We start from the raw sequence: 17,565 nt of genomic DNA on the forward strand, positions 1-17,565 counted from the left end.
CTCTGGTGATTCTAAATTTGTTTTAATTTCTCTGTGCTGTGATTCGCAACACGTTTTGCAGTGAAACACTGTGTAAATACTTCCACTGCCTGCTTTCTCACTATGGCAGTGGAGTGCAGACCATTACACCCAGAGCATGGCGTGCAGCATAGTGACGCTACTTAGAACTTGCGTTTTGGTTCAACAGAGTACGTAGCCATGATACATACAATTGAGGCTATATGTTTCATAAGTGTAATCATCATAAGGATAACTTGCTTTTCTGTTTGGATTTGAAAATACTCTGAAAAAAACTGCAATGTGCTTGGACTGAGTCAACATAATTTTAAAATAATATGCTTGATAATCTGTGGATTGTTGCAGTACTTGTGAATTTTGTGAGGAAATTTAATTTCAAGTGCTTGCTTGACATTTCCAAAAGCGCTTCTGGTTTTCTTTCATACGCAGGTGCAGCTGGGACAAGCGGATATAAAATGCCCAATCACAGAGTGCAGCGAACACCTGGATGAAGCAACTGTCCTCTATAACCTGCCCCACGACGACATCATCAAGTATAAATATTTCCTGGAACTCAGCCGCATTGACTCCAGCACCAAGCCATGTCCTCAGTGCAAGCACTTTACAACCTTCCGGAGGAGAGGCCACATTCCTACCCCTGCCAAATCGGAGAACAAATACAAAGTGAGCACTCTTGCCAGGGCCGAGGGTTAGATGGCACCACAGAAGTGGGACAGCATTTGAGCGGCGTTGAATGAGCTTTCTTGCATCACTGTGGCTCTGTGCAAGCTGTGATTAGGAATATGAATTTGTACTACATTATTAATTACTTAATTGATTTCTAACAGTTCAAGAAGCTGAAATTCAGTCCTTCTTTCTTTGACAGGTGGTGTAATTTTGTCCTGACACATTTTAATTTAAAGAGTGTTTTCTCTGATATGGTTATGATCAGAAGAGACTGGGGAAGGGGAGTTATCACTGTAACTGATAATTTTAGACACCCAATTCTAGCAAAGAAGTTTTCACTGAAACTCTGGACAGATGAATTTATGGTGTTAGGATGTTGGCCTACTCCTTCCTTGAAAATAGAACTGTTGTCTGTCCTGCTGCTTGGTTTTGGTTTTCAGTCCCTTGTCAGAGGTTATGTTATTGTAGTCTAGTCTCATCCCTCACAGTACAGAAATCTTGAGGAACAGGAGGGGAATAAAAACACACCCACTTTTACAGCATTCCTTTTAGTAGAAGATTTGCTTATACTGTGATTTCAGTCAAAGATAAAAAGCAAGAGATTACAGTCATAAGAAGTTAAGAAGCTTTCAGCTGCTGAAGGTCCATCTCAGTTCCAGAAGACGACAGTTCTATCTGCAGCATCGTGCTCTGTTTGGTTTCCATCCAGTTATTAGGTTTGTTGTGGTTGATTTCATGATTGAGCTGGCTTTTCCTGGACAAACCAGTTCTCCTCAGTAGGAGATGACTGTTTAGATAGGCCTAATTACACAGCATAAGATTCAGCCCAGTATGGAGATTAAAAGGTAGAAGGTTGTGTATCCACTGGAGTTGAAACCTTGGTAAAGCCAACTCATTAATTATGAGCTACTTATGTACATCCGCGCAGTGCATGAATTATACACCATGCTGTCTGTTGTACTCAATGCTTTCAGACAGGGGTGGAAATTTGAAATTGTGGGTTAAATTCCTTCAGCCTACAGCCATTCTCCTTGCATTACGTGTAGCTTTGATCTGCAAAGCTCAAGTGACCTCATGGAACCAGGCTCCGGCAAACTGTCCTTTTAGCTGTGCCCAGGTGTTGCCTGGAAGTGTCTAGTTCATGCTGGTCAGAAATGTAGTTAGGCAAGTGCTAGAAAACAGTATGGATGATCACAGTTCAGGGCTTTGCCTACTCTCTGAAACCGGTGTTGTTTTCTGGCATAGATACAGTTTTAGTGACTTAATCTAAGCTTAGCACGAGGAAGAGTTTTTGCTGCAGGGATAAGGTTTAAAAAGAAGGCTATATATGAGATAGTGTACATGTAAGTAGTGACATTCACATGTAGCTGTGGACTGTTATCTCAGGTTTTTTTTCTCATTATCTCACGTGATTCCTTGTATGTATCTTGTCTGTGCCTTGAATTATAGGCTTTTTGGAGGCAAAGACTCCTTTTCTTCTGCATATAGCATAGGAGAAATTTGAGTGAAGACTGGCAGGCTCACACATCCACATTCAACCAATATAAACAGAAATTGCACCAGCTGAATTTTGCAGCAGCACTGGAAGTGCTGCCTTCAGAAGAACTGAGTCATGTGTGGAGAAAATCTAACGCAGAAGTCTACATGGATCACTGCACACAAGGCTCAGTGCCAGTACCCTTGCTCTCCTACACACTGTAGGAGGAGAACACTGCAAAATCCAAGAGTACATTCGAACAGATACCTTAATGTTATCAATGGCATTCCTAAAATTTGATGAACTATTTAAAGTTAGAAATAATGTCTAAATGTAAAGAGTTATCAAAGTTATGAGAGAGATTAATTTTCATTATTATAACTGTTTTATGTCAGCTAAACTGACCTAGGCCAAACAGTTCAGTTTGCTGCTGCTGTTTTTCATTTTTGAGATCAAAGTCTTTGTCTGCTAAGCCTAGAAAGTGAGCTGGTACACTGAGAGGGGAGGAGGGGAAGAAAAGGGAAACTTGCTGTCTAAACCTTCTCCCATTAGTGCAGCTTAGGACAGCACAGTACAGCAGTGTGACTGTTTAGTTTCCTATTTCTAATACTTGTATCACAAATGGATCCAACTTTAAGTAAGGAAGTACCCCTGTCCCCTCTTATGACTTAAACTGCAGGTGTAAGACTTGGTTGTTAACAAGATCCTGCTAAATGTTTGATCAAAGCTGATATACCAAAGTGCAAAGGAAAAGGGGAAAAATTGAGATAATTGGTAGCTGAGTTTCTGTGCATGGAACTGATACAGGTTTCATAACAGTGAGTATGTGGGCTTGTTCTGTGAGGGAGTTTTGGGGTTTATTTACCCTAAAACCCAAGATTTCACCTGTTGTTTTAGTGTTAGTTCTTTGACCTGCCACCTGGCAAGAAGCAGCAATTCTTGATTCTTGGGCTCTCTTTCTGACTTACCAACCTGTGAGGTTCATAACAAAGTTTTATTTATCACATAAAAGGACTCGAGTGCTTGGCTTTGGAAAAGTGAATGTTCTTTTCAGTGCAGTTATTATATAAAATATCTTTTGTTTGAACTATGCAAGAGTTTCTGAAGCTCTTCACTCTAGAACCAGTGGGAATCTGTGCTTGCAAAGATGCTGTGATAGAGCAGATTTGTGTAGTTCTTATCAGTCAGTTACCCCCTTTTTGGATCAGATTTTAATGTTGAGTAGCAGACATCTTCATGGCTACAAATCACTTCAGTCTGCTTTGGACCTAGAACTGCTGTGACCGTGGTGATTTTGCTGTGCTCTCCCTCCTTGCTCTCAGCTGTTCATTCATGCTTTCACTCGTGTTGATGCTTTGCTGTCACACGGGCAGCTGGATCAAAGATCAGCTCCAATGGGATACAAGATTTGTTTGTTTTTGCTGTTTCTTATTTTCCTCTGGTACAAGAGGGGACAGGTTGGGGATGAGGAGGCAGCAGCTGTTTTGGCAGGAGCCCATATTTATTTTGGAATAAAGTGACTCTGTAGGTGTAGCTTGAGACTGTAATTCATGTAAGCAGTCAGTTGCATGATTAATTTGGCCATCCTCTTACACAGCTAGCATTCCACCATGCAGCAGAATATCCCACTAAGATTTTTGCAGCTTCAGACTCTCAGAATATTTTTATATATGCAGTCACTTTTGCTACGATCACATCACTTTGAGCAGTGTTTTATGCTGACATTATTTACCAGTTTTGAAAGGTATTTTCCTGTGAGGTGAGGAAAAATATAGTTAAAATAGTATCCGGTACAGAGGCTAGCTAAGAAAGTGGAAAATGTTGGCCTCAAAGGTCAGTGTTTCAGAAAGCTGAGAACCAAAAGGGTTAATATGAGAAGCTGTGTGATCTTTTCTATTTCAAGGGAGACTGACCTCCAGATGGCATAGAAGCTTGTGTATCCATCCTCTCAATTCCAATTGACTGAAATGGAAGTCGTAAAGTAAATGGAAAAGCGTTTGTGTGAGGAAAATCTTTTTTGAACAAACATTAGAATAATGTTTGGTTGGGTTTTTTTTTTCAGATGTATTTTGTTTTCTTTGCTGGACTATATTTTAGTTCTCTAAATGAATACATAACATTTCTGTGTCCTTGTTACAGTGACTTCATGCACTAATACTGGTGCAAAAAGAAAATCATATTGTAATTTTTTTTTCCTTCAGAAAAGCAGAGAAAGAATGGAATAAGAATCTGAAAGACTGCTGTAATTTCCCTGTTGTATTCCTGTTAAGCACACTGACATCACGCTACAACCAAGTTTGAATAAGTTTAGGGTTTTGTGTTGCAGCCACAAGTTCAAAGAAAAATGTCTTGAGTACTTAAAAGAATATACTTTTCTTTGCCTGCTTAATGTATATTCAGAAAGTACTGAAAAACAAAGTCAAGAGGCCCATTCAAAGTGTAAAAACTTTTTACCAGTTCAGTTTTGAGGGAGGTGCTGTCAGGGGTGGCAGGTGGAAGAGGAAGCCAGGAACTGCAGACCTGGTAATGAAGTAGACAGTTCCCACTAATTTACTGCAGTTAGTCAGAGCTATTTGTGGTAACAAGTGTTATTCCAGCTTCATGTAGTTATAGCCCTGTGCTGTATTTTAGTACTTTCTCAGTAATGCATTTGGAAACATGTAATGGAAGCGTGCATCTGTAAGATGAAGCAAATATCTTGCTGCTGTATTTCTTGCAATGACATGCATGCTGTTTTTCCCAGATTGAGCCTGGGATGAATTTGTATCAGGTTTTTGCAAAAAAAATAAAACACCCTCAGAGAAAACTTAAGCTTTAAATTATGTTGGCATGTTGTTTAAGAAAGAAGCTTTAATAGCTCCCCAGATTTGTTGGTTTGGGTTTGTAGTTTTTAACATTCATATTTTATCTCAAATGTCTGAATACTGGAACTGACAAAAGCTTTTAGGAAACAAAACACTTAACTGTGACTACAAGCTCCATCTTTGGCTGAGGCATAACAAATACTGATTAATACAATGCAGTGCTTGCTATGGTCTGACTTTGCAGCAGCAGGTCATTGTGATGTGTTACTGAAAAACAAATTCAAAGCTTGGGGGAAGTAATACAGAGATATTGGGTTAGGATTGTTGCTAGTAATGTAACCTATCTTGTGCATATTGGCTTGTGAAGCATCGTAGAAACGTAGCTCAGTGCTCTGTGTTAGTTTGGTTACTAGCAATAAATATGCTATTACTTAGGTTCTTCAGAGTAGGAATTTTTCTCTTTCCTGTTAAACTGTTTATATTAGGAGAATTCATCTGGGAAGCAGAGATATGAGACATTTTATTCCCTTTGGTTTAGCATCTGGGCCAGTAGGCCAACAAACCTGAGAAAGGGCACTGGTTATATTTCCTATTACTTTGGTTTTATACTTTCTTTGCATTAGTCATTGCTGCGTTATTGTGCAAAAACTAATAATGTTCTCATCTGCAGGTTGCTGTTTTAATGTGTTTTTCCAAGGAAACAAGTTTCGTTTGTTCTTTCCTGGTTTTGAGCTAGCTACCTATGAGAAGTGCAGTTTTCTTCTGTGTGAGGAATATTACTGTATGCCTTAGCAAAAATGTCATTTTATAGCTATTAGAAAGCAGTAAGTTATACTTGTACTAGGTACAAGGTACCAGAATTTCATCTTTATTAATATTACACTGTCTTTGAAGCTGCTTGATAGGAAGACTGTGTATGTATTTTAACACTTAAATGCAGGTGTGATTTTTTTTTTTTTACAAGGATGATGCTGAGTAGATAACTGACTAAAATATTAATGTATTGTAGCAAGATGATCTGTCAGTTTCTTGATGCTACTGCCCTTCGTTGTCCTTTAGCCTGATGACCAGGCCAAAGGATCCTGGAGGGGGAATACTGTCTTATGAGTAGTGAGAGAATTATTAATTGTCCTGACCACTAACTTCCATTCTTACACTTGCTGATCTGTGTAGATCTGCATAGATGTAGAATGACACAAGTAGATTAGCTGAAATGATGCACTGAGCAGCATATTACATGGTCCACTATTAAAGGTAAAATATTTGGTTCAACAGTGCTGCATAGACAGAGGTACATCACTTCATACAAATGAAGCTAAGACTGTTATGCACTGCTGCAGTGTTTAAAAAAACTGAAAAAAACAAAGCCAAACAACAACAAAAACAAATCCCAAACCATTTGCTCTCTAGAGGTGAAGTTAAAGACAGTCAATGAAAAATGGGTCAGCTAGGGTCATGGAAATGTTCATCTTGGGCCATTGTGTTAGGTGAAGCAGTGCTATCTCTGTACAGAACGTGAGGAATGGCGTTAAGGGTAGCAGATGGCTTCGTTTCCCAGTTGTGCAGAGTTCACATCAGCTTTGTAATGGCATGTTGGTAATGATGGAGGTGGGAATTGAACATGTAAATAATACTTTTGGCTGCTCTCAAGCAAAATGGGTAAAGGAGACCAGAGCGCTGGCGCTGGACTCGTGGGTGGAGTGGAGGCAGTGCACCACCAGTCGGCGTGCCTGAGCAGAGAGCACAGCAGCTGCTGGGGGTCAGGGCTTTGGAAATATGCTGCGGGGGCTTCACCTATGACTGCACCCTAGGATGTAGTTGCCTGAGCAGTACTCCCACACCATGCAGGGCCAGCACAGACACATTAGTGGTTCAGTGATGAAGCACATCTGGACACAGATACAACCAAAGCCCCTTTTTTTTGTGGCCTGTTGAATTCCTGTCCCATCCATCAGCTGGTGCAAAGTCAGGGCAGTGCCAGTGTGGACTGCAGCTGCAGCTGATGAGCAGGACTCAGCAGTCACCTGAGAAATGTACCTTCCCATCTTTCTGGCTGAGATGTTTTGCTGCCAAACACAGCAGAAAATGTTGCAGGAGTCTAGATGTGCCCATGTCTAATGTGGCCTCTAGTTCTTGTTTTCCGTAGTCACAATCCAGGTAGGAGGCTTGTCTTTCAGATAAGCACCTTGCAGTGTGCCTCTATAATGTCTACCAAGCACAGCAGCTGTCATAGTTTTTTTTCAAAAAAAATAGCTGGGTGCTGGAGGAAGACATGATGATATCTGTTTGACACAATGATTGAAAACCCGAGGAGTGGGAAGAATAGATCCTTTCTCAGTTTAAGAACTGGGTTTGTGGGTTTTGCCATTAGGTGTGGTCTGTATAAAGCAGGCTGTTTGGCACAGCCTCAGCTTGCCCTTATGCAGTGAAGAGCAAAAGGAGGTACCTGACTTCCAGATGGTAATTGTGGGCCCGTGGCTGAGACCCTTGCTCTGGGCCCCTTTTCACAGGACCGTTTCTAATATAAGCTTCATAACCTATTGTGGGCTCTGTAGAGCGCTTTTAGAAGACCAGCTACTCGCTGGCAGTGAAGTTTATAACTAGAAGGCTGAGATCCACTGTGCTGAAAATTGGCTGTTAATTGTTAGGTGATCTCATACATGCGTTGGAGGCAATTGAACAAGCTTTCTGGATTTTGGCTTTTGGTATCTGAGCTGTATGGTGAATTTGGGAAGCAGTTCCTATGCTTAAACAGAGCCACTTGTGCTTTGTTTGACTGGTTAGCTTCCACAGCTTCTTGTGTTTTTGAAACAGACCCTTCAAAAGACGTTATGCCTTTGGGCAGTTGCTCTCTTAATTGAAGAGCAGTGGTTTTAAAACAGGCTTTCAGGTTGGGTCAGCACCCAGCTTGCCAATGTGTGGTGTTTTCTCATTTGTACAGATCCAGTGTCCATCTTGCCAGTTTGTCTGGTGTTTCAAATGCCACTCTCCCTGGCATGAAGGTGTTAACTGCAAAGAATACAAGAAGGGAGACAAGCTGTTGCGTCACTGGGCCAACGAAATCGAACACGGGCAGAGGAATGCCCAGAAGTGTCCAAAATGCAAGGTGAGCTGCTTTCCCTTGACTTGTAGGTAGTGGCTTCAAACTGTTTAGATATGTATTTAAAGTAAATATTTGTAGCTTCTACTTGGCATTGGAAATGGAGTTCACACTTGCTGGCAGTTTCTTGTCAATGACCCATTGAGAAAAACAGGTCAGGTGTTGTACTTTCTGGTTCCCACTGATTTTGCAGAATCTTTGCACATAAAAGATGGAAATCATAAAAGAGAACTTTGATGCATGCTTATAATGAATGTGTATCCTAAAATAAAGCTGCAAATAGATTTAATGCTTTATAGAAATACAATGTTTTTTTCAGGTTTTTCAAAGAGCTTGTGTGAATTCAGTTTCTGAGTAAGGCATAAAATATTCTACCAATAAGTTAACTTAAGGAAGACTTTAAGATTTGGCAAAACCAGAAGTTTTTTATGATTAAATGTCAGTTCTTTGCAAGCCTTTCTCATGAATTAGTTTAATTTTGAACACTAAAGTGCAGTCCCACACCCTAACAATGTCATTAGTCCCTTCCAGGATAGAAAATGTTTCCCACTGCTTGATATGCAACAGCCCTGCATGTCCCTGCTCCAGCTTACTGAAGGTGGCCATTCTGTTTGTTCACTTTTTTTTATAAAGCACTCATCTCCAGCTACTGACAGAGTAGTAAGTCAAAACCTTAAGAGCACCACAGTGGTGTGAGAATGCCCCTTTTTTTTTTTTTAAAGGGAGTAGCTAATCTGAACTTACTTGTTTCTTTACATCTCATCTGCTTCTAGAGAGGATAGAATAAAGAAACGGGAACATATGGTAGGAAATAAATATTGAATAGGAAGACTTACTTCTAAATCTCTGAAACATATTTTTGTCATACTTTGACCGTTACCCTGTGCAAATGAGAGAATGTTTATCACTTCAGGCAAGTATCTTATTTTGATCTTAGGAAAAGAAATGCCTGTGATGCCATGGCTTGAAATGGAAAGATTTCAAAACAGTAAGAAAAATTCAGAAAACTCTGAACTCAGCAGTCAGTTGTTTACCCTTCCTCCTGCACACATGTGACATTTTAACAACTTACTGTTTGGTAAGAGTTGATAGGTTTGAGCCAGTTCTAAAAATGTTCACTTTCTGGGAAGTCTTACAGTAAAATACTTTTACAAACTGTGTTCCTTTTGGAGTAAGAAGTATGTGTTCTTTTTTTAATTCTTTGACTTGTGTCCAGATTCAGATTTTATGACAGTGCAAATGATTTAACTATTGAAATAAATTGTCCAAAAAAGAAGAAAATGCACCAAGCAAAAAATCTATTAATATGGAGAAGTAGGGGGAAGGGAAGAGAGCTGCTAGCTGCAAAGAGAGGAGGACTGAAACTGCTAACACTATTGTGTTTATGCTTAATTTTAAATTTCAAATGCCAAATATACAGCTGTTTTCACTGTCTTCAAGAGTACAGGTTGGACACTTGAAACTTACGCAGGTTAATTTTGAAGCCTGAAGTTGCATGACTTGGACTATTAATTCAAAAAGACTTCAGGTTTCTTTTCCTAATCAAAAGAAAATAAAACGTCCTCCGTGGTGGGAGGCAGTATGGGAGGCTGTGAAACTAGCACAGAAAAAGAACCCTTGTTTTACAAGTCCTTTCTGGTAATGTGGTTTTATAAGTGAATATTGAAGAAGGAATTCAACCTTTTCATAAATTGTGTTTCTACCACCACTCCTGATATTTTTTTTCTTCAGAGGTAAAAAAAATTCTTCCTGCTTGCAACCTACAAAGTGTTTATATCAACACGTTGTTTTTAAATCAAATCTATAACTAGCAAGTAGTTGCAAGGACCAGTTATTTTACAGATATATTCTGGAGATAATTATATATACGCACATAGGCACACATACACACAAACTCTCTAAGTTGCCATACCATGCAAAAGTTTGTCTGGGCATGCAGGTGAGGAAATAAGAACACTTTTATGGTGTGTGTTTATATAGGCAGATCCTTAGGCAGAAGTTTTTCAGTGGTTTTGGTAAGTGCTTTGAGAGATCATAGTCCTTTGTAATGTGAATACTAGTGGGCACTATTTAATAACCTTGAAATTGATTACTTTTTCCTGCGCACACCTACAGCTTTAGTGCATCTAATAGGAATAGCATATATTTTCCTGGTTTCTAAGATATGCTTACATAAGCAAATGAAAACATGTGCTGTGAAAATATGTAATTATAGCTTCATGTTGTGACTCCATGTCAGTATGGAAATACTACAAAATGCTACTTTTTAAAACTGTCCTTAAATTTGTCACATTTTTTGTTTTTAAACGAGCCTTTTCCAAATTTATTAAATACTATTTTGAGAAACTCAGCACAGACCACTTTCTCAAAAAGGCTTGTCCAAAAAGTGCTGGTCATGTTATAGAAGGAACTGGCTAACGAGTGCAGATTTGCTGCATGTCATTAGATGCCTTTTCATGAAACTTTACACCCTTACTTGTCTTTCCGCACTACTGTTTTATTTTTTACAATTTCATGGGACAACATGTTTGCACCAAAGTGAGTTTTTTTCCTGAAGTGTTTTTGTATTACAGCAAACCAAGGGAGTACTTCATGTTGGTGTTATCTTGCCATAGATATCAAAAACAACGCTATCTGAGGAAGCACCTATCAGCAGTTCTAACTTAGAAAGCTTCAAACAGCAGCAGAAATTTAAGTAAACAAAGATGTCAATGCAAGTGAAGGAGCATGTACTTCTTATCTGTGGATTCACTGTTTTGGTTAATATAAGCATTATCAAATAACTTGGGATATAGGTGTTGAAGGTGCTCTGCAAATTATTTCTCATCCTCAGGAGGGAGCAGGGTCCTTGCTTGTATATGCAGGGTTAAAGCTGTGCACCAGGCTTTCTCAGGGTGCAGGAGAAATGGCCACTCTCAGCCTCAGATCTCTTGGAATTGATTTCCCTGGAAGATTTCTGTGACAGGGCCTGTAACACGTAGAGGGGGTAAAGTGAGGGTCTGAAATAGCCACTGGGCTACATCAGCTGTTTCCTTAAGTGTGAGCTCTGTGTGCTTTGCAGCTGGTGTGTAATTTTCACCCCTGTTGTTCTAGGAGCCATTCCTGGGTTTCTGAATGACTAAGCCTTTCCCCATGAGGTGAGGATACATCTTTGGGTTTGAGCAGGCTCTGGGTGCAGGATGAAGTCAGTAACACTGAATGCTTGGAGGCAGAAACTGGGCTTGCAGTCGTGCTCTCACCTTGCCTTCTCCACCCCCACTGTGGTGCTGGGGAGCCTGCAGTTACAGGGCACCAAACCCTCCGTGGCCACAACTAACTATAGCATGCCACATTTCCGGCCCCGTGCATTCCCCCAGCTGCCTGCTCTGGGATTCCCAGCAGAGCAGGAACACTCATGTGATATCTGACCCATCAGTGATTGCTTTCCCAACCTATAGATTTGTAATCCATCTCTGTCGTGGATTATCCTCCGGGGAGGGAGGCATGCCATGTGAACCAGAGCTGAAGCTGATCTGGTGAGATGTCACGTCAGGCTTAAAAGGAGCCTGGTTGAATCATACAAAGTTCATCTGGCATTATCAGTCTGCATGCATATGATAGGGAGCCCAAGCCCAGCATCTAAAGTTGTTTGGGTTTTTATATTTCATTTTTTCTCCCTAAAAAATGGAAAGTTTTTTGCAACAAAATGTATAGGCAAACTCAACCAGTTGTTCCAAATTTGCAGCTTGAAGACAGCTATATATATGGATATAAGTCTTCACTAAACATTTTTTAATACTTCTTGAAGTGAAGATAAAGGACATGTCATTGTGTCTATAAGAAAATAAATCCTATGTCAACCACTTTGTTTTAGGAGGACAATATGTCTGCAGGACTTAGAGCAGAAACAACTCGATTTGTAAGTGATTTAGTGGTAACTGGAGCCAGGATGGTTCTAGGAAATCATGGATAGATGGATAGCAGGCAGCGTCCAAGGGGAAAGAAAGATAATGGTGGTAGAATGTATAAAGGTACTGCCTGCAGCTCTTTGAAGATCTTACTATCAAAGAAAATTATTTTTAAAATGCAAAGTATTTTTGGTTTGCATTTAGGGTTTTTATAAGCACCAGGCTTGTACAGATTTCCTGTTAGGGTGGATGGTAGCTAAACAGGTTGGGTTGGCAGGTTGGAAAAGAGAAAGGAGAATTCAACAGTCTTGATGCAGAAAGAAAGAAAGCCAGTTAATTATAATTGGTGGAATAAGATCTAATTCCCTCATTTACACTTTTAAGATGGCGATACCTCACTGAATCTGCAGATAAGGAAAGGTCCCTCTAAAATTACAAGATTTTGTACAGTTGTTGTCTGAATTTTCATCCTCTGAAAAACTATTTGGAATTAAATTTTAAAGTTCTAAATTTTAAAGTTTTAAAGATTTAAATTTTAAATTTGTTAAAACGTGTCGAGACACTATCAGAATTCCTTAATTTTGGTTCAAGTTGATATCTTGGGAATTGAATTCATCAAACTATGGCTCCATGAGTAGGATCAACACTTTTCATACAAAACCTGAAAAGTAAAAGCAGAAGTCAAACTGACTGACTATATTTCTTTTAGAAGAAAATAGTGCTTAACTGTAGAATTTATTCTTACATTGATACAGTATTGGGTAGACTTTTCTTTTGCTTGCAGTCAGTGCTTAAATGTGAAAGTCTTGAAGTCAAGTGGCTTAAGAAGCTCATCAGTAATGGTATTTTTTCAGGTGCTTCTGGAAAACAAGGTACCTGTGATACAGCAGGATTCCTCAGGGGAGAAGAGGCTAATTGCTTGGTCTGTTTGCATCCCTTCTATGGGATGAATACAAGTCCACTAGAATACTGGCCTACTAGAAAGGAATGTTTTGCAAATGCATTTTTCCCTTCTAGGTGTAAAAGAAGCATTTGAAAGTATAGAAATAGAATTCTAAGATCACTACTGTTGGCACAGGGACGTTGGCATATGTACCTGGAACCTACTGTTAACTACATCTGCCTTGGAATCTCATACCAGAAGTATTGCTGGTGGAAAAATCAGTTTGTTACATGTATAATGTGCCAGTTTTAGTAGCTGTTTGCGTGAGTGAGATTTCTCAGATCCCAGGTGAACCCTGGTCAGCACCAGAGAACAAACACTTGACCTTCTCAAGAACGTTGTGTACCCAGGAGTCACAAAGCTCTCGAGGTGAGAGGCTACAGTTGTACTTGAACTTTCAGCACCTCTGCTGCTTGCAGGGCCACTGAGTGGTGATGCTTTGTCTCTACTTGTACCTCTCTGCAAAATAAATACATGTAGATATGGATAAGAATGTCAGGAGGCATTCATTCATGTGTCACAAGTTTCAACAAATAAAATTCCAAGTGGATATAAGGGAAAAATGTGTTCCCAGGGAGAGTGGTGCAGCATGGGACAGGTTGCTGTAAGACATTATTACATACCTATACTTGGAAATGGTTAAAATCTAGTGGGATGAGGCATGAAGCAATCTGATCTGACATTGCAGTTAGCCCAGCTTGGAGCTAGGGGTTAAAATAGATGACTTCTGAGGGTGACTTCCAATCTCAGTTATTAGGTAAATTTATCTGCTTTCCTGCAGTGGATCGTGGTCCTGGCATGGGGGAGGTCTTTAGCAATCTTGTGAGTTAGGAAAAGTTTGTGTTTATCATCCTGGTAACTATATTTTTAGTTTGCAAGATTTAGAAGTAGATGTATAATTGTAGTTGATTTAGTGATATATTCAGCCCTGGGACTACCCTCTCTCCTAAGACACTCAGAACTATTAACTCCGATTGAAGCCTTAGCAAATCTGTGCAAAGTAGGTAAATGTAACATTTTTGCAGAGGAGGACCTTGAGGTACAGGAATGGAGCTATTCATGCAGGCAATCCACAGAATTGGCTGATTGGCCCTCAGGTTGAGGGATGTTCTCCTCCCCCTCTACTCTGCTCTAATGAGACCACATCTGGAGTACTGTGCCTAGTTCTGGGATCACCAGTTTGAGAGACAGGGAACTGCTGGAGAGACTCCAGTGGAGGCTACAAACATGATTATGGGACTGTAACATCTCTCTTATGAGGAAAGGCCTGGAGAAGAGAAGACTGAGAGGGTATCTTATCAATGTTTATAAGTATCTGAAGAGTGAGTGTCAAGAGGATGGGGTCAGTCTTTTTCCAGTGGGGCCCAGTGACAGGACAAAAGGCAACAGGCGCAAACTGGAACACAGGAAGTTCCACCTAAACACAAGGAAAATATTTACTGTGAGGGTGACAGAGCACTGGAACAGGCTGCCCAGAGAGGTTATGGAGTCTCATTTTCTGGAGAGACTCAAAACCTGCCTGGTTCTGTTCCTGTGCAGCCCTGCTGTAGGTGAACCTTCTGTGGGAGGGGGTTTGAACTAGATGATTTCCAGAGGTCCCTTCCAGTCCTTACCACTCTCTGACTGTACAAAAGATGGGTGTAGAATCTAAGCAGCCCAGCTTCATGCTGTCCTGGGGATGTTATGAAAGCTTTGCATAATTTCATATGACTTGTGGAATCCTTTTTTTTACCAAAAAATCCCAGTGTTTTCAAATTGTTCACTGTAACAGCAGAGCCATTCTGATGTTTATTACAAAATGCCAAATCAATTTGTGATGGTAATGGGAAAGAGAGTGGGGCCACAGGTGGCATCTGTGGAGGGGTCAGAGTTCATAATTGTATTTACTGTGCTTTTATATTTAATAAAGGTTGGTGCTGGTGTGTCCACTTTACTAATAAAAAAAAAATCAGTGAGGGCAAGGATCACTCAGATTTTTGTCTGATACAAAGAGTGTTTAAAAAAGGAGAATTATATAGAAAATGATGTATGGAAATGTGAAAACAACTAACTCATATTTGATTCTCTGAAACATGCCGTAGAAAACCATTGACTTAGGACAGCTGGAGCATTAATACAGATGCTGAGTCAAACGGGGTTGCTTGCAGTGTCCTTTCATAAGCTGCACAGACTACTGAGCAGCACCTACCTCCTGTGCATAGGGGAAGGGAAACAATGATTATTTTCTTCTCTTTCACTCCTACAGATCCACATCCAGAGAACAGAAGGGTGTGACCACATGACCTGTTCCCAGTGTAACACTAATTTCTGTTACCGTTGTGGGGAAAGATACCGCCAGCTCCGTTTCTTCGGAGATCACACCTCAAACCTCAGTATCTTTGGATGCAAATACCGCTACCTCCCTGAGAGACCACATTTAAGGAGATTAGTGAGAGGCTCTGTCTGTGGTGAGTGGCTAAATGCTCTTTGTGGAGAGCTGCACAGTGAGGTGCTGGGGGGGTGGCTGTCAATAATAGTTTAATAAAACGTAGTGGTTTAAAGTACCAAATAGGCAGGCTATTAAGTTGTGTAAAAGGTGATTTATTAAATACCTTTATATAATATTTGCACTTCCTTTTTCAATAGACTGTGTATGAATCAGTATTATGTCCTCTTCTAATGGCTTTTGTTTCCTAACCCTTTTTAATAGTACAATATTTTTTTAGTTTGCTTATGTCAATATGCATGGTGCTGGCTGTCGCTTATTTTGAAAGCACTTAGGAGAAATGGATCGTAGCAGGAACCTTATTTAAATGAACCTCAGTGGAAAGGATATATTTGAATAAAGCATTCTGTGGATTGAACCTGACCTGTTTAAAAAACTGAAACACTTGGGTTTGCCCCTTTAAATAGGAGGACACTTAACTGTCCTCATCTTTTGAACCAGTCGTATACCTATCTCAACCTATAAAAGAACAAGAAAAAGTTAGATAAAGCAGACTGTTACCTTATTTGGTATCTTACATGTATGTTAATTTCATTGTAGTGAGTTTACAGCATGTAAAGCTATCTACAACATTATAGGAAATGGTTGTGTTAACTGTTGAAAAATGGGGACCTGTTAAGGAAAATAGGACTTTTTGTACTTGAATTAAGGCATAGAAGTTAGAGATTACTTGGAATTCACCTAGGATGAGGAAATGCTTTTAGTTTATCAGTTGGTGATGTTGAATGTAGAGGTAAAGGTGAGAGACTGAACATGTAGAAATAGAACTCGTCAGACCTGTGGAGAAAAGGATGCTTCTGAACCAAACATGTTCCAGTTAAAAAATGAGGTGATTTCCATTAGGGTAACACAAGAGTTGCCACATAGACTCATAGACCTGGTAACAAGAACGCTGATCTTGCTGCCTTGCAAAGTTGTTGGAGACTCGCAAACCTGGAATGCTTCAACAATTCAACAATTTACATCAGATTACAATTCAGGAATTCAGCTCACAGCTCTTCCTCCACTGGATTTTATTTTGGCTGTGACATATGTGAACCAGTCTAGATTTCTGTGCTTTTTTCCACACGAGCATGTATGTGGGTGTGCACCTTTTTTATTTTTAAGAAGGCATTATATTGTAAGGTCTCCTGACATTTTTCTTTCAAGATGGTATAATCCTTAACTGTGATACAATTTCAGTGCAGTTTATGGATTTTGCCATCTTGAATGATGGACATTTGGCAAGCTCAGCTATCTCTGTAAAACTTGAACAGAATTGATCTGTGCCTGTGAATTGGGTGAGTGCAACTAGTGGGTTCATCCCAAACAGTTGTTGATGAGAAATAAGATCTCACTGTGTATTTCCAGTAATCATTGTTTTACCTACCTCCTTGCTTAAGATTTGTATCTAAACCTTTGCTTAGTAACTTATCAAGAGCTGCCTTCACCAATTTGTACAGCTTTTAAGTTCTGGCTTCTACAGCATGTCTGGTAGAAGCTGTAGGCGGAAGTACTTCCATTCCTCTCTTGTTTTATTGACTCCTGATAATTTAATTGATTATTTACTCAACTTCATGATAACAGCAGTAATAATAGCACAACTACCTTCTCATATCTTTCTTTTATAGACAGTCCATCAGGCTTTTCATCATGGTCTTTGGGTTTTTTTATTTATTTTTTTTAGTTCTCTTTCATTTTGAACTGAAGCTTCCTAGTCTTACTCATTTAAGATCCAATTAAAAACCCAGAAATGTTTCATTCCCGTGAGGAATCCTGCTTAGGCTCAGAGATGTCCTAGTAGCTAGAACTGTAAATGTAAATACATTAAGGTTTTATCGGGCAAGAGGGGGAGTGTTGTTATCATCAGTAGATGTTACTGTACAAGCTTGGGGTTTTATTCCATTCTGAGAGTCATCAGAAGATCTTGGAAAGAGAAGATGCTTTTAATGGCCTTTCTGCTACCAAAGTCTCTAAATTTTAGTAACGTATAGCAAAAAAAAAAAGGGTTGGATTTCCTGTAGTAAAATGGCTCTGCTGTTTAACTAATTAGGGGAAATAATGAGAACATTACCTTGGCTGTCAATGAGAGGCTGTTGAGGTCTTGCTAGATACATTTTTTTTTCTGTGATATTTTTTACTTTCTTACTGTGTAGAAGAAATACATACTTAAGGCTATAAAATCACCACGTTTGCTTGTGTAGGG

At 39.7% G+C, this 17,565-nt stretch overlaps 1 protein-coding gene across 1 annotated transcript; it reads left to right on the forward strand.

Annotated features, from left to right (window-relative positions):
* Positions 1-447: 447 nt before the first annotated feature.
* On the forward strand, positions 448-15,342 carry RNF217 (ring finger protein 217; the record flags this gene model as incomplete). Its single annotated transcript, XM_008936644.1, has 3 exons — positions 448-681; positions 7,907-8,071; positions 15,141-15,342. Coding segments are annotated over 3 exons (601 nt in total), but the record flags the coding sequence as incomplete, so codon positions are not given.
* Between the last annotated feature and the right edge of the window lie 2,223 nt (positions 15,343-17,565).

This window comes from Merops nubicus, unplaced genomic scaffold (assembly GCF_000691845.1).
Source record: "Merops nubicus isolate BGI_N331 unplaced genomic scaffold, ASM69184v1 scaffold23613, whole genome shotgun sequence".
In the NCBI taxonomy this organism is placed as follows: Eukaryota; Metazoa; Chordata; class Aves; order Coraciiformes; family Meropidae; genus Merops; species Merops nubicus.